This window comes from Stigmatopora argus, chromosome 7 (genome assembly GCF_051989625.1).
Source record: "Stigmatopora argus isolate UIUO_Sarg chromosome 7, RoL_Sarg_1.0, whole genome shotgun sequence".
Classification (NCBI taxonomy): domain Eukaryota; kingdom Metazoa; phylum Chordata; class Actinopteri; order Syngnathiformes; family Syngnathidae; genus Stigmatopora; species Stigmatopora argus.
Genome location: NC_135393.1, coordinates 11,567,656 through 11,594,475, shown reverse-complemented (window position 1 = coordinate 11,594,475; position 26,820 = coordinate 11,567,656). Strand labels below are relative to the sequence as shown.

At 39.1% G+C, this 26,820-nt stretch overlaps 4 protein-coding genes across 7 annotated transcripts in view; 3 read left to right on the top strand and 1 right to left on the bottom strand.

The window, feature by feature from the left end:
• The window catches only part of doc2g (double C2-like domains, gamma), a 44,682-nt gene extending 35,824 nt beyond the window's left edge, over window positions 1-8,858 (top strand). For all 4 annotated transcript variants that reach the window (XM_077604858.1, XM_077604860.1, XM_077604861.1 and 1 more), the window contains 3 exons: window positions 3,270-3,351; window positions 3,938-4,034; window positions 6,039-8,858. In XM_077604858.1, coding sequence (XP_077460984.1) covers window positions 3,270-3,351; window positions 3,938-4,034; window positions 6,039-6,178 — 319 coding nt within the window. In that variant the 3' untranslated portion in view covers window positions 6,179-8,858. The remainder of the gene's footprint in view (window positions 1-3,269; window positions 3,352-3,937; window positions 4,035-6,038) is intronic.
• A 1,983-nt stretch (window positions 8,859-10,841) lies between these two features.
• tmem134 (transmembrane protein 134) lies at window positions 10,842-14,477 on the top strand. The gene is made up of 8 exons (XM_077604865.1): window positions 10,842-11,047; window positions 11,389-11,642; window positions 11,728-11,795; window positions 12,301-12,387; window positions 12,452-12,528; window positions 13,179-13,223; window positions 14,017-14,070; window positions 14,162-14,477. The coding sequence occupies exons 2-8, from the start codon at window positions 11,433-11,435 to the stop codon at window positions 14,242-14,244; spliced, it is 624 nt and encodes a 207-aa protein (XP_077460991.1). The 5' UTR covers window positions 10,842-11,047; window positions 11,389-11,432; the 3' UTR covers window positions 14,245-14,477.
• A 442-nt stretch (window positions 14,478-14,919) lies between these two features.
• Window positions 14,920-19,935, top strand: aip (aryl hydrocarbon receptor interacting protein). Its single transcript, XM_077605487.1, has 7 exons — window positions 14,920-15,086; window positions 16,419-16,601; window positions 16,683-16,871; window positions 17,739-17,915; window positions 18,001-18,142; window positions 19,157-19,386; window positions 19,469-19,935. Exons 1-7 carry the CDS (start codon window positions 14,988-14,990, stop codon window positions 19,472-19,474), a joined length of 1,026 nt encoding a protein of 341 aa, XP_077461613.1. The 5' UTR covers window positions 14,920-14,987; the 3' UTR covers window positions 19,475-19,935.
• Window positions 19,936-20,012: 77 nt separating this feature from the next.
• On the bottom strand, window positions 20,013-25,370 carry cdk2ap2 (cyclin dependent kinase 2 associated protein 2). The gene is made up of 5 exons (XM_077605488.1): window positions 25,278-25,370; window positions 22,665-22,811; window positions 22,441-22,535; window positions 21,678-21,798; window positions 20,013-20,480 (listed from the first exon to the last, which is right to left on the bottom strand). The coding sequence occupies exons 1-5, from the start codon at window positions 25,351-25,353 to the stop codon at window positions 20,413-20,415; spliced, it is 507 nt and encodes a 168-aa protein (XP_077461614.1). The 5' UTR covers window positions 25,354-25,370; the 3' UTR covers window positions 20,013-20,412.
• Between the last annotated feature and the right edge of the window lie 1,450 nt (window positions 25,371-26,820).

Sequence of the window (26,820 nt, the reverse complement as noted above, 5' to 3'; positions counted from 1 at the left end):
TTGGAGTAAATGTTGCTGCAGCAGAAAATATAGGGCATTATATGGTCTACCATCCTCCTTCTAGATGTGTCTAGGGCAGTGGTCTCCAAACTATTCCACAAAGGGCCCCAGTGGGTGCGGGTTTTCATTCCAACCCATAAAGAGGACACCTTTTCACCAATCTGGTGTCCTACAAGTGCAATCAGTGGATTGCAGTCAGGTGCTTCTTGTTTTCTGCTGAAATCTCATTGGTCAAAGGGTCTTTGCTAGAACGGTTGGAACAAAAACCTGCACCCACACCGGCCCTCGAGGACCGGTTTGGGGACCCCTGGTCTAGAGGAAAAACACAGACTCAGAAAAATACATTTTGGACATAAATAAATAGGTAATAAATAAGTTAATAAATAAATAAATAATATAAAATATGTTATATATAATATATAGAATATGTAATATAATATATATAATATAATATATCATATATCATACATATAATACATATAATATAATAATAATATTAAAAATATACTGGTATTGTTATTTTTAGACAGCATCGTGACAGGTAACAACATCCGCTTTTTGTTTTCCTACTTTATTACAACAGAAAAGTTGTTTTCTGTGAAATGACACACCAAAAGGAAAGTTTAAGCTTTAAGCCAGACTGGGTTCTCTTGAGGGTTACTCAAGCGAGATAGAGAATGTGGATAACATTTCACACTTTCAAAGCGTGTATATTAGACAGGTTTCTGTTATCTCTCACGGAGGTTAAAGTGTTGACCATTAGTGATGGACTGGCTGGAAATATCCAGAATGGCACATGAGTCACTGAAGAAGCGCACAATGAAGGGTTTTCATTTTCAAGGGGGAGGATGGAGGTAAGTGTTTTTTTTTCCAAGTAATAAGCAGAATGATGCCATTGGGAAAGAATTTGAATGATAATACTGACATACACTTTCTCTGAAATGCACATCTCTTTATTTTGCTTTAAGGCATTGATTTTTTTTTCAATACATACTGCGTTAGGCGGCCCGGTGGAGCGAGTGGTTAGCGCGTCGGCCTCACAGCTCTGAGGTCCTGGGTTCAAATCCAGCTTCTCTTTCCCTTTTACGACATTATTTAATTAACTGGTAGGCATATAATCCAGTATTTGATTTTGTTCAAAAGATAACTCTGTTCAGTCTGCTTTTTTTGGTTTTACTGATTCGTACCTGTGTCATTGGTATGTGTACGAGCGTTTATGAGTGTTTTGTCATCTAGGGACCATAATTGATTGAGCTTATTTTAATATGGCTGGTAGTTTACGACATGCTGTCTTAAAATCGGGAGCGTTTAACGTTCTGGAATGGGACCATTTTATTACGTTACAAAAGAGATTCGTTTCCATAGTACTTAAAATTTAAGCCAAACAAAGAAACATAACCATTTAAGTCTTAAATGGTTATGTTTCTTTATTTTACTTTGGAGCATGTTTTACAACAATAGGAAAATCCCACTTGACGCATGCTTTCCTCCCTTTTTTTTTATTCATTACGTCAGTGGTTTATAATTATCAAAAATTAAACTGCACTTTAGATAATAGTTTATTATAAGTGAGCATGCACTGCATTATTTGTTTTTCTTTTAATTTATTCATTTTATTTATCTGTTACTTTTGGGGGGAAAGCAATGAAGTATAAAAATGGTCTCATTTATTTACATTATTTAAAGGCAGGTTATGCAAAAAAAAAAATAATAACACTGTACTTTTGTATTTGCTCACAATTCACTGTGAAAAACACATTTATGGTACTGTCTAGGATATTTCTTAGTACTTTATTTATCAAGAAACTTTCTTGGTTTTGTTTTGGACCCGAAAAACAGATCTCAACTCAGGATTCCGCCATGTAAAATGATTCTTGATCACGTGGAAATAACTGAAAGCACACCATTTTTTTTCTAACCCAGTGAATTTCATTTGCCATGATGATTTGTTTTCGAAAAAAAACATAGCAGTGAGTCACAGTTAAGCTTTCCTCTCAGTGGAGCGTGGAAATGTCTTGTTAGTTACAGGATATCCCAGGGTTGGTCTACTAAACATTTTTTTAAATGGAGGGAATAATCCTTCCTATCTCAAGGGGCCAGCTTCCTGTTTTCTGAAATGTTTGGCGCATTGAATCCGAGCACAGTTGAATTGCGGCTGTATAGAACGGTTTTGGAAATGGTGTAGCTATTGTCCAGGTTTCATTCATTTATTTTGGGAAAACTGCAAATTGGAATTCCTCCATCTGCGCTGCATTGTAGGTCATGCAAAATGAGATTGAGCACAGCTCGGGGTAAGACCACCCTCCAGACCCTGCTGCTAGCTTTTTTTCAAATTACTTTTCACCTCATCTTCCTCGTGAACAAAGGTTTTGTTTTGAAAAGGGCCGTTTATTTATATGGAGGGAACTTTTGACAAGTATGCCTTTCTCTCCTGGAGCAGAAGGATTGTGAAGAAAATTGTCTGCAATCTTTTTCATTGCTGACACAAACATATGGGGAATAACATCATTTTACCATCAGATGTCAGTTACCGGTGGGGCGGGCGAGAGACGATATAGTGCACCACCTGAAAATCGTGACTCAGAATGAACACAAATGACACCAACGGCCCTCCGGCGAGCCGTCTGGTCCCGCTTTACCGGAGCGTACGCGCCACTCCAATTGCGGCGAGATGAGAATCTCACTGTGATCTGCTGTATATTGCATTTCTTTGTCTAAAGGACTTTAAGGACAAAGTCAAAAGACTTACCTGTAAACTTTTGGGATGTATTTCGCACCGTTCAGCAAGGGTTATTGTCAAGCAGGAGATAAAAAGTGGATGGATAAATGACTTCCGTTACAGAAATCGGTGGAAGAAATTATTTTTATGTATCATTTAATTCAGAAAAAAAATATTTGATTCGTTGGGAAAGTTGACCTGATTGAAGTTTGCGATACAGAGGTCAGCCATCTTTGTGAGTTTGGAATAATACGAATATGGGTAGAAAGTACATGGCTGATCTTTTCCAAAACAGAAGCAAATTGGAGGCAAAATAAGTAAGAATGTGCCTTTTTAATTGAAAGGGTCCACGTTCCAATTTTAAACCCAACCTGAATTTCCTTGAATAGTTGCGGGAATTTTATATTTGGGTATTAGTTCATGTTAGATGATTATCAAATTCCCTAAAAGGTGAAGGGTTATTCTTTATCATTTTATTCGACATTTGCACGCAGTGCCACAATTTATTGCTGCGTTTTCAGTTTGACAATATTTTTTCTTGTGCTTTTAGCATCTTACAGCCAGACATGGGAAAGAAGTCCAAGTACAAGACAACAGTGAAGAAAAAGACCCTCAACCCAGAATTCAATGAGGTACACGCCCACGCAAAAGCATTGGACTCTTCTTATTGGTGTGTAATATCCACAAAAGGTTGATGGGCAGTTTGTTAGGGCACCGTTACCGACAGTATTCAGTCATGAGCTGCTTTTGTGCCGTGTTTTGGAGTCGTGTGATCTAGGAAAGCCAGGTGAAAGCCGCCATTTTAAAAAAAAACTTAAAATCTTAGTTCTTGCTGTCAGGTTTAACCAAATACTTTAAAAGTCCATTAGGACGTCTTTATTATCCAATTTTGGAAACTGTGACAGTCTCCGGAGTAACTTTTAGTCTGAACAATATGATACTACTATTTAATCATTATAGTGTTCCTTAGCAAGTAAAATCTAAATTGACTAAGGCTTAGATAAAGTTGTTAGGTAATAACTTAAACTTTGTGTAACCCCCCAAATTAACATGAAATAAATGAGGCCACAGAAAAAAGGCTTGGAACGCGAACAAAAAAGGGTGTCAAGGCTCAAAATAAGCAGATTAAACTCCTGAAACAAACAACTTTGATCTGCTCACTGCGATCACACAGATTTACTTCACGTGCAATTTTGCTTTTGTCTTTATTTCATTCAGGAGTTTTCCTACGATGTGACTCTGGACTTACTGGCAAAGAAAACCCTTGAGATCTCAGTGTGGGACTACGATTTGGGAATGAGCAACGACTTCATAGGTGAGATGGCGAACCGCACGGCATTACTTAAAAGACGGGCTCGCGTACTATAACAAATATAATGAAACTGCATTTTTTTTAATGAAATCACACTTATCCAGTCAAGGTGTTTGATGTTAAATGAGATTCTCGTCCAACATCAGCATCTTTCCTGATAAAGCAAGTTTTTGACATTACAGTGTGGAACTATAACAAGAGTATTGTGAGACAGGAAATAGGAAAATGTAACACTTAAGAAGTGAAAGATGGAGTGAAAAAGGACGCTGATTTGAGGGACTATCGAAACCAGGCCATGCGTGGGTGGAGGGAGAGAGAAGTAAAAGATACATAAAAAAAGGGATCCATAAAAAGTGCTAGGAGAGGAGAGCTCATTAGCATGCACGGGGAGTCTGACTGATCTAGCAAAGGAAATAAGAGGCTTAAGAAATATTTTGTCGGCTTGGTGGTTCGCACATTCCGTTTCTTGAATCAATTCTTCCAAACGCCTTGAGAATGGCCATCCTCCGGATGAAAAACGTGTCAGATTCAGAAGTGATTGGAAAGCAGCATGGTAGCAGAGGGAAAAAATATGACCTGTCCTTTTCTCCCCCACCGTGTTCAGATGAGAGCCTTAAAACATGTCAGGTGTACCGAGCCCTCGGGATGGTCATCGGGACTCGTTGTCAATATCGTTTGGTGAGGTATTGTCGCCGCGGGGAAGAAAAAACTATTAGTTTAGCAGCCCCAGAAAACAAACATTCTCCAGACTGGCAGAATTGCCGATTTTGTGACGCCAGCGTGCCCTTAAGGTTAATTGGTGCTTGACATTAGGAAGGAAACGACAATGTAGATGAAGAAGCCTGGCAGGGAGTTGGAATTTGAGTAATAACTGTTAATAGTGGTTTAACTGGGCTGATATGGGGGATCCAATAAATCTTTGCTTAACTCGTTCACTGCCATTGACAGCCAGAGAGAAATCATTCCATTTTAAATAGGAGAGTTGGCACACATTAACCACCAGCTGCTTTGAAATGGGAACATCTGGCACCGCGAGTGGCGTCGATGCCAAGCGCTGAATCCATGAAGATGTACGGTAAACATATTTGACAGCGCTGTAATTTACGTAGCATTGTGTGTTGTTGGAGGGACGGTGAAAACGTCCTTTGATTGGGAAAAAAAGTGTCTTTTACTATATTGGATTCACTCTATACTGGAAGCCAGAATCAAACCTGGAATCCTAGTTCTATTAGAATACCGTGGTGCCCGTAATCAATGACTAATTAATGACTCATTTAAAACCCAGATAATTACTCAGATGTTGCATCCACTTGGCGCCCTTGAAGTTCCCGTCACTGGGGTAGAGAGAGTAAACATTCGGTACTCAGGAGGTTACGCAATGGTCCAAAAATCTGCCAGAGTGCCGAACACCTGCTCCTCTCCAACCTGGCTGTCAAACCTAACTTTGTCATCACCCAGTTCGTCGCCCAGCGCGTCCCAAGCGACTCGGAGGCTCAGGGAACATCTGTCCATTTCTTATCTTAGCGTCCCGGGGTCGTCGTTGTGCGGAACCTCCCTTAACAGATCCAGACGTCGTCTCTGCAATGAGATCATAAAGACAATGCGGGGAACAAACGGCTCTTCCCGCTAGCATGGTCCCGGGCGGAATTCATTTCCTGGCTGAGACGAGTCGCACTTCAACAAACAGCGCTTGCTCGCTCGCGGCTGTCATTTTGTAGCCCGCCGTTAAAAGGCGCCATCGCCATAATACTATTTTATGACATTTCATGCTCCTTTCATCGTCCAATGGCAGCCAAGGGAAAGGCAGCATCATAAGCTCCACTGTCGCCGATGACCGTGACTCTCTCGCAGTCTGTTGCCCCATCACCTGGCTTCTTTCCTGCGCATTTTGTCACCTCCCTCCCATCACGCTTTCTTCCAGCTCGCCAGCCAACATCTTTCATCCCACCCGGCTTTCGTCCAATTTGCCAGCTTACTCTGTCGTCTGCTTGGGCCTTTGCTTTCCAGGTGGTGTGGAGTTGGGAATCAATGCGAGTGGACAGAGACTCAGACACTGGTTCGAGTGTCTCAAAAACAAAGGGAAGAAAGTGGAGTATTGGCATACGCTCACGCAGCAAGGGGCCCCCAGCAGCGACAAAACGGACTAAATCGCAGCCCAGCCCAGGCGCGATTAAAGCCACACCGTGAAAGATATGGAAACAAACGTAAACAACATGCAATAATAGTAATGTGAGATCATACCATTGAATGACGACCTGACGGATTATTTGTAAATGATCTTCATTCTGACATCAGTGATGTAAATAAGGTGTGGTGTTTATTTTTTTAAGGTAAACCAAATTGTCCTCATGAGTGCAAACACTACTTTGTCATTGAGACCTCGTGGAAGTCGCTCTTATGTCCTTGTTCGATTGTACAAATAATAACGAGACGAGAACTCACTCAAGGCCAGCAGGTGCGTGAATCTGTGTGACCCTTTGGGCCTGATTTACTCAAATGTCAAAGAGATGGCACTAACTTGATTGTACACGCTAACATATTGCCAACACGGCGATCACGGTATTGAGGTTGCAATTTTTTTGCTTCAAAGTCCTTGTAAAATCCATCAAACAGATTGTTTGAAACTTGCATAACAGCGGTTTAATCAAAAGATGGTTTAAGCCAGGGGTGTTTTGTTCAAATTGGTTCGTGGGCCACATTCATGGCAATTAGATCTAATGTGGGCTGGATCAGATTATTTTTGGGCCCAAAACCCGCTGCCTGCCTTTGAAAGCGCTCTCACGTCCAATCCATTTTCACCAGTCAAGTTGCACATTTGAATGGATGGAATGGATACCAGTCAAACTGGATTGGACATCTAAATGATGTTAATGGCTCTGAAAGATGAGATATGGACATCTATCAACGTCAATGTTTGCCAATGAATTCATTTTGCGTCACTTCCTTATAATTTTAGAGTATTTTTAGGTGACTTCCTTAAATTGATGGATCTTTGGGGCATTTCTCGGTTGCCTCCTAGTCATTGGTCGCTTCCGGTTGAATTCGTGTCACCTCCTCGGTAATGCGTCGGCTGCCATTGATGTCGCCATTTTGTCTGGAAGGGGGGCCAATGAACGAATGGAACTGCGGACAGGAAACTGAGCAAATTGCACGCACTCAAAATCACAATTTCTGGTTTTGAGAGGCCAATGTCAAAATAAAAGCATCGGTTCCTGTTAAGCAGAAAAAGCACGGAATCCAGATTAGACCCCTGTGCGGACCGCTTCCGGCCCACATGCCATATGTTTAAACCATTCAATAAAATGGGAAGAGGAGGTGTGGAAAAATCACAGATTTGGAAGTTTTCTTTTCACTGATTGAACTTGTCCCGAGTGTGCGGCAATTTGATGTCATATTCCGCAAATGCAGAGTTTAAATGAATTTTGTCATCTAATATGGCGTGACTCCGTCATGTGACTACTAGATCAGTCAGTGCGCTCTTTAAGCTGCAAAATGGCATTCCTAAATTGACACAATGATTTTCGTCAATGAGATTTCAATGTTTACACTCGCGAACAAGTTCTTCTGCTTTGCGTTCTGCCTTTCTGAGGAGCTGTTCAAGGACGCAAACGCAGCCTTTAATATTTGTCTCAGGTTGATTAAATAACATTGAGCGTGTAAATGTCATCTAATGCATCTGCTCCTCCTCCAAAATTTAATAGATCAGCTCCTGTATCTCTTTTTAAGCCATTTTTTTGCACTTTTTTTTTTACCTTGAGTAAATCAGGCCCCATGTCCACTACTATCGCAATGCTGTCTTGAAATGTAACACAGACTTGTTATGAAGCACAAAATGGATCCAATCGATGGATTTGTTCCTTTAACATGTCAGTATTTTGAACCGTTTGTCTTTCATTGTCTTTGTGACTCTGTCGTCTGTGTGTGTCGGGGGGGTTTGTGTGCATGTGTGTGTGTGTGTGTGTGGCCCGGGCTTGGAGAATTTCAGGGCCTTCATTTTCTGTCTGTGCAGCATCTCTTTTCAAATCGTGCCCCGATTGCAACGTCAGAACTGAACTTCAAGAAGCACATTGTCTGTTTTATGAAGGGTGCACGGCTGAGTGTGTATGTGACAAAAGGATACAAGAAAGCAGCACACTGCAGAGAAACACTCTGCTGCCTCCAGTGGTTGCAGTGATAATTATGTCATCTTATATCTCACAGAAAGAAAAAAATTGAAGGCACACGCACAATCCAATGAGATCCAATACAAGGACTGTATTTTAATCTCTTAAGACCCAGACTCTTGCAAAGCATGCATTTTTTATTTTTTATTTTATTTTTTGGGGCTAATTGCGAGCTGATGAGTGTAAAATCTAAGAATTATCTTTTTACATGATGTAGTTTCTGAGAAAAAAAATGATGTCCATGTCATAAGTGGATGCCAAAATTTAACATTGTAGACTTTGACAACCAAAAATGTGGATGCCAGGTTTTAGGAGGTTAAAAAATATCGCTCGGAAAGACAAGGAAGCTCATTTTTGAGTGATAGTGTCGGCCAAGTCTTCATTATATTTATGAATTAATGTCGACCTCACATCAGAAGTGTTTGTATTGCTCTAACGGAACCAAAAAAAAAGACGATCAGCGCTGTAATTCAGCTCTTGTATCGGTTCTCTTTTGATTGCGTGTTTAACGAAGCATCCCGTGAGTGTTTATGCCTTCGTACATTGACTTTGCTGCATGCTCACAATATGCAGAAAGATTGATGTAAGGGAGGTAGCAAGCTTTTCATTGTTGATTCAAGTGTGCAATATCAATCAATAAATGATGCAACTTTTATTTCCTGCAGGCCGGTTCACACTCGTAATTTATCAGTTTGTGAATTGTTCTTGTCGTTTGATTTATGGAAGAAATGTTGTTTACAGCTCATGGAATGCATCTTTATACGAACAGTCTGTCCTTGGATACTCGTGACGTAAAGACTTAATTAGCAATCCTGAGATCAGTGTTTACTTCATTTTTCATCACTGAGCGGCAAAGATAAGAAAAGGAGCTGTTAAAAAAAACATGTCATGGTCATATACAAAAGTCCCTTCGGCTGAATCTGAGGCTTTGTAGCGATAATTCATCAACACCCAGGCTTTATTCCGCTAAAGCACACAGAGTAAAGCAGCCGTTGGAGCCATTAGTCCAATCGATCCATTAAGTCCTTCCACAACCTTGTGAATATTTCGTTGCTTGCAAATAAAAGAAGACTGTTCCGAATTGGAAAAAGGCCCCAAGTTTCAAAGTAAAGCACCTGGAGAAAATCCACACATTCAAAGGGGGACCATGTAGACTCCACATAGGAAGATCAGAGCCTGGGATTGAACCCTTAACCTTTAAAATATGAGGCAGAAGTGACAAGCACTCTACCATCGGGCCACCTGTTATGTAGATTATGTAGTGTAAATTTACCCAGGGAAAATCAGGGCACCATTTTAAAAAAGTGCTTTTAATGCCATAATAGAAGCTGCACTGCAACTGTCAGATTTCCTAATATAGATTAGCCAGGGGCGAGCGATAGTGACTGTATGTCTCACAATGATGAAAACACAGGGGAGAGGACAAGATTGCAACATTCAAATAGTCAGCAAGAGGTCACTAGGTCATGTCAAGTACATTTTATTTACAGAAGAGAATACCAATCTAGAGCAGGCGATTAAGATATCAAGCACGTCTAGAGGCAACCTTCCCTTCTATCCATTTTTCATGAATGAAAAATATAACTGAGGGAATATTTTCAGTTTTTAAAATGTTTCAACTATCCAGTACTGATTCCCCCTGATGGTGTAGTGGTTCAATCCCTTGACTTTAGTGCAGGCAGGTGCGGGCATGATTCCCCGCTGGTGGTGTATGATTGTGTGTATCATGTGTGCCTTGCGACTGACCGGGGACCAGTCTCGGGTGTCACCTGTCTTTCACCCTAAGTCTGCTGAGATAGGCTCCAGCACCCCGCAACCCTGACAAGTTGTTGAACAGTAGTTGGAATCATGCTGTTTTGCCGACTAGCATTATGGGAGATATATAATTAATAGTTGATTATTTTTTTCAATCTATTGAACTTCAACATACATGTTTGTCAATAGAAATACACTTTTCACAATATTTGCCAATTTTTGTAAAATATTTCTATCGAGATCGGTGTTATAAGGACAAGCAAATCTAAAAAAAAGTACTATGGTACCAATTATTTGTAAAGAAAAATAGTAATACAAAAAAAGTAAAAAATAATAAATTACACAAATAACATTTGGGCAGCCCGTTAGTGGTTAGCGCATCGGCCTCACAGTGTGGGACCAGAGTTCAAATCCAGGTTAGTCCACCTCTGAGGAGTTTGCATGTTCTCCCCGGGCCTGCGTGAGTTTTCACTGGGTACTCTGGTTTCCTCCCACATTCCAAAGACATGCATGGTATGCTGATTGAACACTCTAAATTGCCTCTAGGTATGAGTGTCAGCACGAAAAGGTTATTTGTCTCCTGTCTTGTGTCATGTGATTGGCTGGCCACCAATTCAGGGTATCCCCAAAGTCAGCTGGGATAGGCTCCAGCACCCCCTGCGACCCTAGTGAGGATAAAGCGTTTCAGAAAATCAGATGAGATAAATAACATTTGAATATTGTCTTTTTAAATGACATGCAGTTCACATCGGGTTGTACCCTTTAATTAGTTCGTCCAAAAGGAGATCTGTTGTCAACAAAACGATTAGTCCCATCGATCGATCGATCGATGTTCGATTGAGAGTCCTACCGGACTTCCATTGCCCCTGGGCGTAATCAGACATGTGCAACAGATAGCCGCTTGCTTAAACGGGGGGTAAAAGGAAAAGAGCGAGAGCGTGTCGAAAGTTTTGGGAAGGCGATTGACGCCCTTAAAAAGGTTATCATTTCGTTATGAACAGCTTCCGCTGGCTTCACTCGATGTTGAAGAGATATGTGAGCCTTGTGTAAAGTGTGTTGGAGTCTAGCAGAACCTCGGGGAAGAAAAGCGTCAAGAAAGTAAGTCCGTTTCCCTCTTGGTCATCTGATCGACTAGCGGAAACAAAGGCTAGGATGGGAACACTTTAGTCTTCCTGTTTACTCTTACATTTTGACTTAAGCGACGATTTAATGCCTCTTAAAACATTTAACTGGCACTCAGTGAAAACTTTGATTTATGTTATTTGTGTGTGTGTACGTGTTTGTGTGTGTGGGCGCGCGCGTGCTTCCGTGCGTGTGCGCGTGTCTAACAAATTAGTCCAGAGAGTATTTTACAGTGATCTTGTTTTAACACTGTCTTCTCTATTTGTGAGTCCAATTATAATTATTAGTTGATATTAACCCCCCTCCCCCCTCCACAGTGAGTCTCAAACCACAAGGCATCAGTGTGTAAGAGGCAATTACCATGGCAACACAGTTTACTATTGATGACGCCTTCGTGTTGGAGGGGGACGAGGACGGATCCATGTCCGGCGTGGACGCCGAAGGATGGCCGTCTCGGGACAAGGACAGAGAAGCAGAGCTCACGTTCGGTCCTCTGACTTTTTCTAAACCTCAATCTCATCCCTCGCCCGTTTTGCTTGCCTCGTCCGAGCACAGTAACCTCAAATATCAGGTTGGAAGAAGATGCGTGAAGCGTATCAATCTGCTTTCTTGAACCAAGGCACACCTTCTTCAACATTATTTTTGTTTTCTTCTAGAATCTGGAAAATGAAGACCCGCTTACCAACCATGGCAATTCCTCTTTTAACAACTTCTTTAAAATCAGGTTGGTACAATCCAAAAATGTTATTTAGTGTGTTTAGATTGACACAATTGTTAAGATCTTTCATCTTTGTGAATAATTGAGGGTGACATCCCAGGTTCAGACCTTCCTGTGTGGAGTTTGCATGTTCTACCGGGCTTGCGTGGGTTTTCTCTGGGTACTCTGGTTTCCCACACCTTCCAAAAACATGCATGTTAGGCTGCTGGTTGGACAGTCTAAATTGCCCCCTAGGGATGAGTGTGTCCGTGAATGATTTCCTTAATCCTCCCCTGCGATTGGCTGGCCACCGATTCAGGAAGTCAGCTGGGATAGGCTCCAGCACCCTTGTGAGGATAAGCAGTACGGAAAATGAATGAATGAATCTTTGAGAATAAACCATGCATTCATTTTCCACAGTACTTGATCTTGTTCTTCACCTAAACGGCAATTAAAGGGTCCAAAAAAGCTTACGTAATAGAAGCGACTTCTTGTTTTACGCCAATTTTATTTTTATTTTATTTTTTCACAGTGATCCCGCCACTCTGTCTTACTGCAGCTCTCAATGGTCCTTCAGTACTTTGAGTTCTGTCACGCAACTTTCAGCGCATTGTTGTGGGTAAGGTTTCCCACACAAACCTAAAGGTGGTCCTTCATTGTATTTACATACATTTGTCGGGAAGGTGGGTGTCACATCCGCTGGTGAAGAAAAACAGAAGAGTTGTCCTTGCTTCCTTTCTTCTTCTCTTCACTGGAGTCGGTAAGTATAGTGAAGAACCGACGACTTGTGGGTCATATGCTGACCATTTTCATTGTAGCTAGTTTCTTATTCCAAAACTATTACATCTGAGAAATTGTTAGGGGGTCAAAAATCGAAATATCGATAGTAACAACCATTTTTTTTACATTGTTGTTTGGCCTTCAGGACTTTCTTTAAGAAATAATGATAAAAAACGGGCAATAGTCTGTTATGATATCTTGTATTTAGCCTTTTGTTCTCCATTTTGCTATTTGTTACTTTAACAAATGTTTTTTTTTTCTGGTTTCTGATCAAATAAAAAAAGTGTCCTCCCAAAAATGCTACTTATACTCTAGTGCGACTTACTGTATTTTTCGGACTATAAGTCATACCTGAGTATAATTTGCGGCAAACAAAGAATAGACAATGAAGAGGAAAATATCTATATAAATCGCAGTAGAGTGTATATCCCATTTTGTGAGGGCATTTTTTTTTTAAATCCAGAAACCCAGAAAAAAAACTTGGGTTAAAGAAACAATAAATGTTTGTGTATATATCGTCCAAAAAATACGGTACTTTGCCAGCCTAACCCAGTGCCCTTTTCATAACTGCTGTTTGATGTCTTTCCTCCCTGCCATCCAAGTAATTATCCAATGTACTGTTTTTTTTAGCTCTTATTTTCACTGGGGTTGTCATACAGCTGAATCCGAATGCAGGTAAGAAACGTCAATATCTTTTTGGAAGTACAGTATTCATGTTAAAGTTAGAATAAAGCCTGTCTGGACCTAAAGAAGAAAAAAAATCCTCTTTAAGAAAAGTACACAAACGCACGTTTCCTTTCACCAGCCATTAAGAGTTCAGACGTCATCCTTTGCTTAATGACTTTTACAAGAGAACAGCGCTACTGATTGGACCGTTTTTTTTTCCATCAGATTAAATGTTCCTGATAGCTATCTGTAAAACTTCCGTAAGCACAGTTGTGTACTTGTAAAACTGACTTTTCTTCTCTTTTTTTTCAGTGCTTTGCACTTGTTTTGTGTATTTACAGGATTAACGTTTAAATAACATCTCAAAAGGGATGTTGAAACAGTGCTTACAAGGCTTTTAACTTTACTGTCATTGAAGCATTGAGTATTTTTGATGTATAGAAGAGCGATTTAAGCAAACTAAGCTTGTGCGTAATGGAATTTTACTTTGAAATTTTAACACTAGATGGTGCTGACACTTTAATTCCCTGAGATATTAGTTTCCATAAATATGAAAGCATATAAAAAAAAAAATCATGCAGCTGTGCACCAGTTTTCAAAGTTAACACAAGCGTGATAAAAACGAATCATAGGCGCACGCACTTTTTCTTACTTTAGGTTGATTCAGCTTTGCTGTGAATTTATCTCTTGGAGCAGATAAGAACAAGGTCTTGAATTCTACCCAAAGCATCAGCAGAAAAACTCGCGCTAGAACCGAACGTAATTGATTTGAAAACAAACTGAGGTTTTTGTGTTCTCGTAGGCGTTTCGAGCGCTATCTTCTTCGTGCCTGGCTTCTTGCTCTTCATCCCCGGAGGTAAACACATGCCCTTTTCAAAGATTCATTTTCAATCCAAAAACAGTTGCAAGCATAATAATCATATCGCTATTCTTTGAACTGCCTCCAGTGTATCATGTGATCTACATTAGCTGCGCTGTTCGTGGACGGCGAGGCTTCAAGTTGTTCTACCTGCCTTATTTTGAGAAATAACATCTCAGCCAACACTACATGAACCACTTTGGCTTTGTTCTATCGCCAATGTAAATGCATTGGTTTATTTTTTTTCCTTGTTCTTGTTGCGATGACCACTGACAATTCAATCATTCACTTTGTTTACTTTTTTTCCCCACTACATTAAAATTCCCATGCGTACGCTCATGGAGATACTGTGTATGTGAAATGCCTACTGACTGTGAAATAACAATAAAAACGTTTGTATGTTATTTCTACGCATACATTCCTTAGAATACAAAACATCGATACTTAAAGGCAGCAAGAATTTGATTTGAATGCTTTTATTGTCATTATACAAGTATAAAGTGATTTAAAGCCTCACTCCGAAGTCCACAATAACAACAACAAACAAACAGACAAATAAATAAACAAATAATAACAACTATTAAAATAAATAATCAATAAATAAGTAGGAAAGTGCACAAATAACAAGAAAACCCAATGAACAGGTAAATAATCAATAGATAAGTAGTAAATAAATTAGTAGTCAGCATACCAAATAAGTGGAAGAGCAATGTTTAATACTACACACGTGTAGCATGTCTGCAACGTATATCCATATATTTTTGGAGCATTTCAATAGTTTTATAGTTATAATGCTCGCTCGAGTAAAACGTGACTGCAATGCCGCCCACCAGTAGAGGGCGCTCCTCAGCTGAAGCGTGGCAAACGAGGATCGGCTATTTTCGACCAACATTGACTGTTTCTTCTCCGTCAGGATGGAGGAAGAGGCACGAAGGCTTCTCGAAGAAGGCATCAGGAAAAAACTGATAAGTCCTGGTAAAGGACAGGTTTCTACTTTCATCGATGGAACGAAGGTATAATCTAAGTAGTTTGTGGCTCACTGTGTCTAATTTGCATCTTTTTACATGCGTGCCAAATGCGACGGAGCGCTTTTGCTAATGCTAACTTGTCCTATCTGCTGTCATATCTGAGCCAACGCGTTTAACGCAGAATGCATTCCGATTTTCCAGAGAAATCATTGAATTACTTTTGCGTTTAAAATGATTATTTTAAAATGTTTTTTTTATTTATTTCGTGGTTGTATATGAGCGAACCGGAACAGGATGCTGTGTGTTTATCACAGCTGTGTGTGTTGGGGCAATCATTTCTCCTAGGCTGTGTGTGATTGACATTATAGAGCTTTAAAAATAAATAAAAACAAATCCGAGTTAATATTCCAAAATTCACACTTGACACTAGGGATGTCACGATACCTGATTCTTTGATTTTCAAAACGATGCGATTTTTTTCTGCATGTTTTTCCCAATAAATAACAATGTATACAGGAAATGAAAAATCTTTTTTTAATGAGCCCCCGTCAAAAAATGCTCTGTTTACATATTCTGCAACACATTAAATGTTAATCCTATTAATCAAACTAATAAACCGATAGATTATTTCATCACTTAAATCAGGGGTGTCAGACTCGGATTGGTTCGCGGGCCGCTTTAATGTCAACTTGATTTCACATGGGCCGGACCATTTTAGATATAATATTTAGTTTTTTTTAAATAAATGGATTAAAAGAACTGGATTAAAAGCCCTGAATGTTCAGTTTTTTTTATAGATCTAAAACAATGTTTATTTTTAGCTTTTTTAAATATATTTTTAGATTTTACAAAATGATTTTTGAACTAAAAACACAGAAAAAATGATTAAAAAATAACAATTATTGATTTAAAAGGGAGAAAATCAGGAAATTTAATATACATTAATACTCTTTATTTTAATTTGATCCTAAAACAGAAAGTCGGCACTCGTGATTTACTTTCCCGGGCCACACAAAATGATGCGGCGGGCCAGATTTGGCCCCCGGGCCGCCACTTTGACACATGTGACTTAAATAATTAATACCTGCAGCCCTAACATAAATAAATGGGACATACTAGTTTGCTTATGCAGGTTTTCCTGGGTATTACAAAGCTCTCAAATGTTACAAATTTTACGGAGCATTAGATTATATTGAGCTTCATTTTTGTACGCGTCGCTGGTAAAAGGCACGGGAAAAAAGGAAAAATCAGATAATTCTCTTTACTCACTATGAAATATTATGAGTGGTTGGCAACCAGTTTTCGTGAGGGTAATGAATGGGGATTTTTGCTATACTGTCCTGAGTGTATTTCAATGAACGTTTCTGTCATTTTTAGGTGGTCTTCCACTATCGGACGAGCTTGTGTGATGGCACAGTGCTGGACGACTCCAGAAACATGGGGTGCTGCAGTAAACCAATGGAGCTCATCCTGGGCAAGAAGTTTAAACTGGCTGTGTGGGAACAAATAGTAATCTCGATGAGAGAAGGAGAAATTGCCGAATTCACGTGCGATGTCAAAGTTCGTCAGCTTCTTAAATTGGACGTTAGAAGTATTTTAGCACACTTTCATGCTGTAGATGTTCTGTCTTTTTCCCCCTAGCACACCGCACTCTACCCAGTGGTGTCCCAGTCACTGAGGAACATCAGCATCGGTAAAGACCCTCTGGAGGGCCAGAGGCATTGCTGTGGCATTGCCCAGATTCACTCCCACCACTCGCTGGGCCACAGAGACCTGGACCACCTTCAGGATAATCCACAGCCTCTGGTCTTCACTATTGAGCTCATGAAGGTATTTGAGCCGGGGGGAAATGGTTGCTTTAACGCAGTGGTGTCTAAACTTCATTTTTTTTTCTGAGGGCCGATTTAAAAAAAAAAAAAAAAAAAAAAAAAAAAAAAAAGTTAAATAGACGATCGTGGTGAGGTAAAAGGTGGGACTTTGATATGTATTTTTAAGCATTAAGTCATTGACGGTGATAGACATGTAATCCAATTTAAATGGGGGGTTGGCAGCGATCAAATTATGATCATTTGATGGCTTCGAATCAAATTGTGTTAGACGAAAATTGAAGTTTTAGTTGGGCCTTAGTGTGGAAAATAGGGTACTTATATTTACACTATTGAAATAATTTTAGTTTTCTACTTTTACTTTTTTTTCTTCAACATGTCAGTTTTGACCCCTCAAATAATGAAGTGCCTTTAAATTGAATTGAATGCTTTTATTGATAGAGATTTAAAGCTTCACCTCAGTGCATAAATAATAATAACAACAAGAAAACAGATAATCAATAAATAAGTAGGGAAGTGCACAAATAACACTAAACAAATAAACGGTATTAAATAAATAATGAGAAATAAATATATTGTCAACATAATACAGAAGTAGTAGACCACATGAATAAGTGTTAAAGCTGAGAAGGACAACGCAGGGTAAATTTAGGCTTCTTGTGCAGGCCATATTCAATGATCTCTATTTTCTGCGATCAATAAACACTGTGCAGTAGTTTGGACACCCTAGGTTAAAGCAATGGTTACATCTGGTCTTAAAAAAATCCAAATAAAATGCGGTTTCAGAAGAAGTACATTCAATTAAGATGGCTGGAGTCTCCAGTCACGGCGATGTTCTTCTGCGGCTGAGGTCAAGCGTGGTTCTTCGCAGGTTCTTCCCCCGGGCTCGTTCCAGCTTGACGCGTGGGCCATGACGGACGAGGAGAAGCTGGCCTCCGTCCCGCACGTCCACGAGGAGGGCAACTCGCTGTACAAGCAGGGCCGAATACAGGAGGCCACCGACAAGTATTACAACGGAATCGCTTGCCTGAAAAACCTACAGATGAAGGTGCATGAGTTCCGTCCGCTTCGTTTCCCCACAAACAGGTATCCAGTATCTCTCCGTTACCCGCTGGCTCGTCTCTACGTTTCAGGAGCATCCAGGAGATGAAGCGTGGCTCAAGTTGGACCAGATGATCACTCCTCTTCTCCTCAACTACTGCCAATGCAAGTTGATCCAAGGCCAATACTACGAAGTCATCGAACACTGCTCATCACTCACATTCAAATATGAGGGTAAAATGCTCGCCTTTTCTCTCTATTCCAGCCAGTTGAGACACTCACTTTGATGGGAAAGGGGGTAGAATATCAGGCCTTTGGCAACTTGCTGCTTAACTAACTCACTGTTCTCCGTTAATGGTAGCTGTAGGATCGCTGCCTCAAACTTCTTAAAAAGTGCTAGAAAATGTTTGAATATTAATAGACTCCATTGCTCAACAGCGACACCTAGTGGATCTTATTTCCATGACCTTGTGGAGACGTGACAGGTTAATTCAGAGACCAATTTGCGATATTTTTAGTTCATCTATAAATTATTTGGATTATTTCTATTTTTTTCCGTTCTATATTTTTTTAAATTAAATTATTAGTCTATTTGGGATGTTAGTTTGTATTGTCTAAATATAGTAAAGGTGAGTTCTTCACAAATTTTGCAAAGAAGGCACCAACTACAAAACAAATTAGGACTTGGCACCAAAAATTTCAAGAAAAGAGCTGGAATAGAATGCTTTTTTAAAATTGTCATTTTACAGGTATAATGAGATTTAAAAATGATATTACTGTCTGCTTGATAAAGCAACAAATATCCTTTTTAAATGTCATTATACGTGTAAAATGACAATTTTAAAAAAGCATTCAATTCCAGCCCTTTTCTTGAAATTTTTGGTGCCAAGTCCTAATTTGTCCTGTAGTTGGTGCCTTCTTTGCAAAATTTGTGAAGGCACGCTGCACTGTCTTCGGTGATTGAGTCTGAGCATACTCTAACACACGGCATTTCTTAACCTGAAAAAATAGAAATGCCAAACGTTACACACAAAATCTTGGAACGTTTCTACACAAGCTGTTAAAATTTGAGGTCATTCCAGCAAAAATTGTCAAAATTGCTGGCCTACGAGACGAGGTCAGTCCATTTTGGAACAGCCTGCATCTTGGCAATGCAGGACATGATTTTAAAATGAAAGTGGATTTGCTGCGAATATGATGTTGAAGTTTAAGTTAAAGATTTTTTTTACCCTTACCCTTGCGTTCCAGACAACGTCAAGGCCTTCTACAAGCGAGGGAAAGCCCACGCCGCTGTGTGGAACGAGACGGAGGCCCGCGCGGACTTCGCCAAGGTGCTGGAGTTGGACCCGTCTCTCGGACCGTCTGTGGCCAAGGAGCTGCGAGCCATGGAGGAGCGAATTCGCTCCAAGGACAAGGAGGAAAAGGGCCGCTACAAAGGCCTCTTCTCTTATAACTCACCACCTCCAACCGCGACCACGGTCAGTTGAACATTGCCCAGAAGTGCTGCTTTTTATGTGCTTTGTCCTCTACATTCTTTTGCTTCTTTTTTTCTCTCGACAGGGTTGAAGTCTGGTGGAATGAGAAGAGGCCTGTGAATTTCAAGGAGAAAGCATGGTGCTGGTGTTTCAGTTTGGTCCATACTCAAGACAAACTGTCCTCCGTGAGACCCGCCATGCTCCCAAAGTCCGCTTAGCTTCTCCCTGTTTGTTTTTTCCGTCGCCATTCATAGCCTCCAGCGTCATTTAGTCTGTTATTTTGATGCCTTTTCGCTCGCTCCCTCTCATTAAGCGCCACTCTGTAAATATCTGTGACACCATTTTTTTGGCTCCTGCTTTTTTATGATCTCCATTTAATCCTAAATAGAGAACATTAGTCACAGCTCTCCTTGTCCTCATTAGATGGAGACGTTCAATATAAAATAACACTGACTTTCTGTATGTATTCTATTCTTGTAGCCCATGTAAAACGGAAAGTGAAATGTCACCGAGCAATTATCTAAAGAAAATAAATGGTTTTATTCATGTGTATCCGTGCGATTCCAACAAAGCATCTTCAGCGCAATTAGGTCAGATGTCCTATGGGAAAAATGACATCAAGTGCTATCTTATTTTGTATCATTTAATTAAGTTAGACATACTCAACTGCAAAAGTTTGCTTTACAAAATCTGCACAATAACAAATCGACTTGAGATGTACAGTACGTAGCCTTTGCTGAACGGTTACTGAAAAAAATGTAGGAAACAAATGGTCTCTAGTCATAAAATTAAAACAAGGAGGGCATACTTCTCAAATTAAAAGTAACGTCACTGCGTCGTTTTGACCACACTAAATTGTTCTGTTCTTTTAAGGCATGGCTTACCTTGAAATCCCACCTGAAAAAAATTCAAACCTGAACTTGGGGAGTTTAAAGAAGTGATGCAATTGTAAAAATTCCAACTAAAAGGGATAAAAGTGTAAAAAGAGGTGACGGCTAAGAGGGATTAGCCGGCCGGGATGAGAAAATGTTATGTGCGGGCGCTTCTTTCTGTCTCTGCTAGACATTCCCTGACCAGTGCACGCGCATGAATGATACCTGCAAAAGGGAAAAGGCATTTTAGCATGAAACAATGGGTTTATTTTCCAAAAAGTACACACAAATTTCCCCCCCAAAAGTTGAGTCTAAACACAGATGATAAACGGAGAGGGAGAAATGTTCATTTTAAGCTACCATTGGACTTCACGGTTTGCCTGCTGGGATTTGTAGTTCTTTAGTGTAGTTCCGCTTAGACGTAAAATGCGACTCTTGGACAGAGTTGCGTTGGAAAGAAGCCTGTTATTCAGGACTTCTCATATGTTTAACATATTGATTATGACATACATATTTAATTTTAGAGTACATCTAAAACAAGACTACTATTAGATAACATTAAGTGGAAGGTCGTATTATATGCATTTAGATAAGGAATTTGTGTTTATTTAACAAAAGTCAATAACCTGATGCATAATGGTCGATGTATTTTGTTTACTTTTAGGTTATTACCTGCTTTGATTCTAAATACTCAAGAGCACAAAATTTTTAGTTTTACCAAATTGAAAAATAGGAACGCTGTCTCATTTTTGTCTACAGGTGTTCAGCGGCTCATTCAAAAGCACAAAAAGTCAATGGATTTTGTCCAAATTTAGCATTAAATGAAAAAAAGCAGGAACTCAATTGTTCGAGGCAAGAAAAATATTAACGTGACGGTTAATAGAGGGAAAAAAAAGACACCGTCCTTACATAAGTACTGAGTCAGTGGACGAACATGGCGACCGCTGACAGAGAAATTTTTGAAAAATACTGCCCTTTAACGGTTGAAATTATTTTAAGCCTTTTGTTCACCACCTATTGCTACCTGCCGTTTTCCTTTTTTTTAGATTTGTTGATGCCTTGATATTTTATTCCTTAAACGATCTGCCATCTATCTTCTAAAAAAAACTATTGCTATTTGTCAGTTGAACATTGTTGCATTCTCTTTTGATTTGCAATTTGTACAGCGTCCCAGCTTTTTAGGAATCTGGCTTGTATTGCGCCTGAGTCTGCCCTAATTTGAAATTCAAATAGTTACCAGAGACATTTATAATCAGCAAACCTGTAGATGGGTAAAACTATTAGAAAGGGCGTGACTTAAATCTAACCCGGACAATCAAGTCTTCATCTAGCTGTCCTCGCCAAGACAAATTGAACGTCATTTGCATAATGTGCTGAATAATGGACTTGTTGCATCCTTGTCACGTTGCCAACGGTGCCTACCTCTCTTTAGTCTCTCCATGGCACTTTTGCTTCCAGCGTACGTGGGCCGGATCTCACGACTCATTTCTTCGATGACCGACAGAAGTTCGCTGTAGGTGGATCCTTGGGTGACTTTGACGGGCTGTCCGAGATTTAGAGCAAAGTAAGACAAAAACATACTGTCATACATTACAAGCTGCTTTCTCATAGTTATCTTAGTTTCTAAAGGGCATTACATACCTGTCAACCTCTGCCGATAACTGCCCTTATAAATGATTATGATTCCCCTTACAAACCCCCCAAAAAACCTTACAAACACCGTACGAGTCGTACGGTGTTTGTAAGGTTTTTTTGGTGTTTGTTTATAAGGGCATTTATAAGGGCAGTTATCGGCAGAGGTTGACACGTATGGCATTAGTCTCACACAATTGCCTCAAGGTTTGTGTACAGCGTAGCCCTATCCACCCACTTATAGAGCCACATGTGGCTGTCAAGCCACAGGTTCCCTAACCCTGGTTTATTGGGTTTGAATGATAAAAACTTGAATTTTTGTAGAAAAAAAGAACAATTGACATCGTGTAACTGACAGACTTTAAAGTTGGGGGCACTTGCAATCACATCACAGTGAGTATGAATAAAGGGCAAGCCACCATGTGGCAATCCACAAATGTGGTATACGATTGGTTGGCAGCTGATATAAAAGGCAAAAGGTTTTCGCGTCATTAACCAGAAAAAAAGCTCAGCGGGACTTCCTTCTCGTGTCACCGTGGATGCATTTGTATACCTGAACAAAGCCCATGGAGGGTGGGCCAAAGTCGCTGAAAGCTGGCCGGAAATTGGATGACGACGGCGGGAGGGAGGGCGAGGGAACAGAGGAGCCTGTCGGAAAAACACAAAGGGAAAGAAAAAAAACCACACAAATGGCACACTCCTTTGACATTCACTTATGCTGTCAAGTCATATTTGAAATTGTTGCCAGAAGAATAAGGGCTATGTATACAAACGAACCAGGTGGCGTGTGGTTGGAGCCTGACGGCGCAGGAGCGATGGGTTTGTAACTCATGACGATGTCCACCGGAAGCTCCCCGTACGTCGCGCCACTTCCTTCTGGCCGGTGCTTATACAGTTTTACTCTCGGAGGTGAGCTCCTAAGAGCTGAACACAAGAAAGCATTACTTTATTTCAATTATCATATTTTCCACACTATAAGGCCCAACTAAAAGACTTTCTCAAAAGTGCACTTTGTATATGGATCAATATTGGTTAATCATTGTATAAAGTTCACTTTAGCACAGCTCAATCTCAACTAACCACTACTACTATTACTACTACTACAGCTCTATCTAGTGGATGTATAACACAATCCCCTGCGTTTTATAATCCACTGCTCCTTATATATGAAACAAATTTGAAGATGCGCCTAGTTTGGAGCTTTGCCGTGATATTCTTCATTGCATGTGAAAATTAGTTATCATGCATTATTTGAAAGAGTACAATAAAAAGTTGCAGGAAATTACATGCGGAGCTGGGCGATTAACCGATAACGATAATGAAAATAATGTTTTTTTCAGAAATAAACGCCTTACTATACTATGTCGTTTTTTAAAGAAAGAAAAGCCTTACTATACTATGTCGTTTTTTTAAGAAAAAGGCCTTACTATACTATGTCGTTTTTTTTTAAAGAAAAAAGCCTTACTATACATGCTCGTTTTTAAGGAAAAAAGGCCTTACAATACTATGTCGTTTTTTCAGAAATAAACGGCTTACTATACTATGTCGTTTTTTAAAGAAAAAAAAGCCTTACTATACTATGTCATTTTTTCAGAAATAAACGCCTTACTATACTATGTCATTTTTTAAAGAAAAAAAAGCCTTACTATACTATGTCGTTTTTTAAGAAAAAAAAAGCCTTACTATACTATGTCGTTTTTTCAGAAAAAAAGCCTTACTATACTATGTCGTTTTTTTTTTTCAGAAATAAAGGCCTTACTATACTATGTCGTTTTTTAAAGAAAAAAAGCCTTACTATAATATGTCGTTTTTTTTAAGAAAAAAGCCTTACTATACTATGTCGTTTTTTTAAGAAAAAAAGCCTTACTATACATGGTCGTTTTTAAGGAAAAAAAGGCCTTACTATACTATGTCGTTTTTTAAGAAAAAAAGCCTTACTATACTATGTCGTTTTTTAAGAAAAAAAAAAGCCTTACTATACATGGTCGTTTTTTCAGAAAAAAAGCCTTACTATACTATGTCGTTTTTTCAGAAATAAACGCCTTACTATACTATGTCGTTTTTTAAAGAAAAAAAAAATCCTTACTATACTATGTCGTTTTTTAAAGAAAAAAGCCTTACTATACTATGTCGTTTTTTAAGAAAGAAAAGCCTTACTATACTATGTCGTTTTTTAAGAAAAAAAAGCCTTACTATACTATGTCGTTTTTTCAGAAAAAAAGCCTTACTATAGTATGTCGTTTTTTTTCAGAAATAAACGCCTTACTATACTATGTCGTTTTTTAAAGAAAAAAAGCCTTACTATACTATGTCGTTTTTTTAAGAAAAAAGCCTTACTATACTATGTCGTTTTTTTAAGAAAAAAGCCTGACTATCCATGGTCGTTTTTAAGGAAAAATACTTTTTGTCAACAATATTAAAAACCTATTTACCTCATTTTAAACTGTATTTACACTATCCGACCACCCGAGAGAAGAGGGACGCTGTTGCGACATGAACACTAGTTGAATAAATTCTATTTATCCCATTCTTTTCCAGGCGTTGGTTTGATTATTTATTTTGGTATTTGCTGAATGACGATAACTGATGGATTTAATTGCCTAAAGTGAAATAATTAAATAAAATATATTTCATAAATCTTCAACAAGTGGTATTGTGTTTGAATAATGTCCAAATCTGAACCATTTTTCTTATTTTCTATTTTTGATGTATTTCATAATAATTAAACTTTGATTTGTTGACCAGAGCATTTTTAGGCCAAATAGGATAGGCTCCAGCACCCCCCACAACCTTTGAATGAAAGAACGTGGTGAGTAAGAATGGCTTAGCATTTATGTTCCATGTTTTACCATATAAACTTGATTAAAACCCAAAAATAGAGTCGCAGGCAATACATTTTGGTGCCCGTGTAATTTAATGTAGTCTTTAAAAATACAAGATCCAAAGATCAGAATAAAATACCCTTTGATGTTTATCAGGTTAAACCAGTGTACCTAATGAAATGGCCTCTCAATATGTTGGACGTCTCAACTCATTCAGAAGCGGTTCTTGACATTAGTCCTCACAATAACCACCAAAACCCAACCTTTTACCCATTGAGCTTCTAAATTGTTGTTAACTTGAGCGCATTTGTTCTTGGCGATATCACAAAACGAGATTTATATCGAGAGGGGTCAGAATGAAACAAAAGCTAACGTTAGCTAAACAGAGAGACCCAATGCTAACGCAGCTCGCTTCGCCGGTTAGCCAAACAATTTGACAAGGAATAACAAAAGCAGCTTTGGATCGGTTCGTCAAATGTAGACACTTGAGGTGAAACATACAGTTTCTAACCACATACACGCCGACTGAAAGGTGCGCAATAGAGCTAACGTTATGTTCATTAAGTACCTTTTAAAGTAGATTTAATAACCTCTGTGAGACGCGAGAGCTCTTCCTTCCTGTGAGTAGAGGAAGGAGTGCGCATGCGCAAACGTGGGACGACCCGCCCCCGACCCTTCTTAATTAAATGCACGTCGTATGATTGGTCAATAAACTGACCAATAGAGTAGCTCAGAAATGTCAACTACGTATATTAAAGTTAGTATTTGCAAATGACCCAAATGGCATGCATGTCAATGTCTCCCAACCTGTTTTGGAGACATATAAGATTATAATTAATTAATCTACTTACTACTTTATCTATTTTCTGTACATTCTGATGAGCATTTTTTCAGGCCACGGGTCAAATATTTAATCAGGTCACCCTCTCATATCTCCCCTATGTTTTTGGCTAGTAAAGTACATTTGTTTTCCAAAACAAGCATAATAGACACTACAATATTCACCCTAACACACCAAATATTTTAAATCAAAATAAAAAATAAACTGTCAGTGCCATGCTGTGGCAAATTCGGGTCACTCTATTCCTATTTCCAAACATATTAATGAAATAAAACTGCAGCCCACACCTACTGACATATTTGCATTCAAATTCAACTCCGTACAATCTGCCACTTATTCTAGCAAAATAAAGGCTGTAAAATGAGATTGAAACATCTCAACACTCAACTTGTAATAGTCAAACTAAAGTGTGCAACTCCTGATGCACTTAATGTAATATCTCCACTCTTGCACAGGAAAAATAAAAATACATTTCAATATTGCTTTTTTCAGTGGCCACTGCAAAGTTTATCACAACGGGAAAATTCATTAGACCATAAAGTCATGCATGGAAGCGCGCATACAAATGACTGTTTAGCTAGAAAAGCCAACTCGAAAGAAATCTAACAATTAATCCACGTAATTATTGCCCCTGATTAAGGGGCACACTGGACTACATATTGACAAGAAATCCTTTTTTTGTTTGTTGTTATTATAATGAATGTTTTGGAGATAAGGAAGGAAACCAGAGTACCCAAAGAAAAAACACAGGAGCCCAGGGAGAACATGCAAACAAACACCAGACAGTAAGGGAACCACTTGGGATCAAACCCTCGACCCCAGAACTGTGAGGCCAACGCGCTAACCCCGCCAAAGTTTTTTATTTTTATTTTTTATTTTACCAGTACATATTTAAAAAAAATGTGAAATTAAATTATAGTGAGCCCCGAAGAAATGCTGTTTACACATTTCAATATATATGCAAACCAGTGAGTGTCTTTATCATTTCACTGAATTAGCAAGCAAGCTGGCATAGTAGGAATGTCCAGATGCAGTTTTTTTTTTTTACTTCCAATGTGAGCGAGATTTTTTTCAAAATATGTTTTGCCAATACTTAGATTTTTTTTTACTGGTAAAAACAATGCTAAAAATAATATTGTAACAGGTGCATGACAAATGCTATTTTTTCTATTAAAGTGAGCCCGGCTGATACTTCCTGAAGAAATGTTCTATTCACACAATAATTTATTGCTTTGATTAGTATCCACAGGGTGGTTGTTTGACTCAGCGG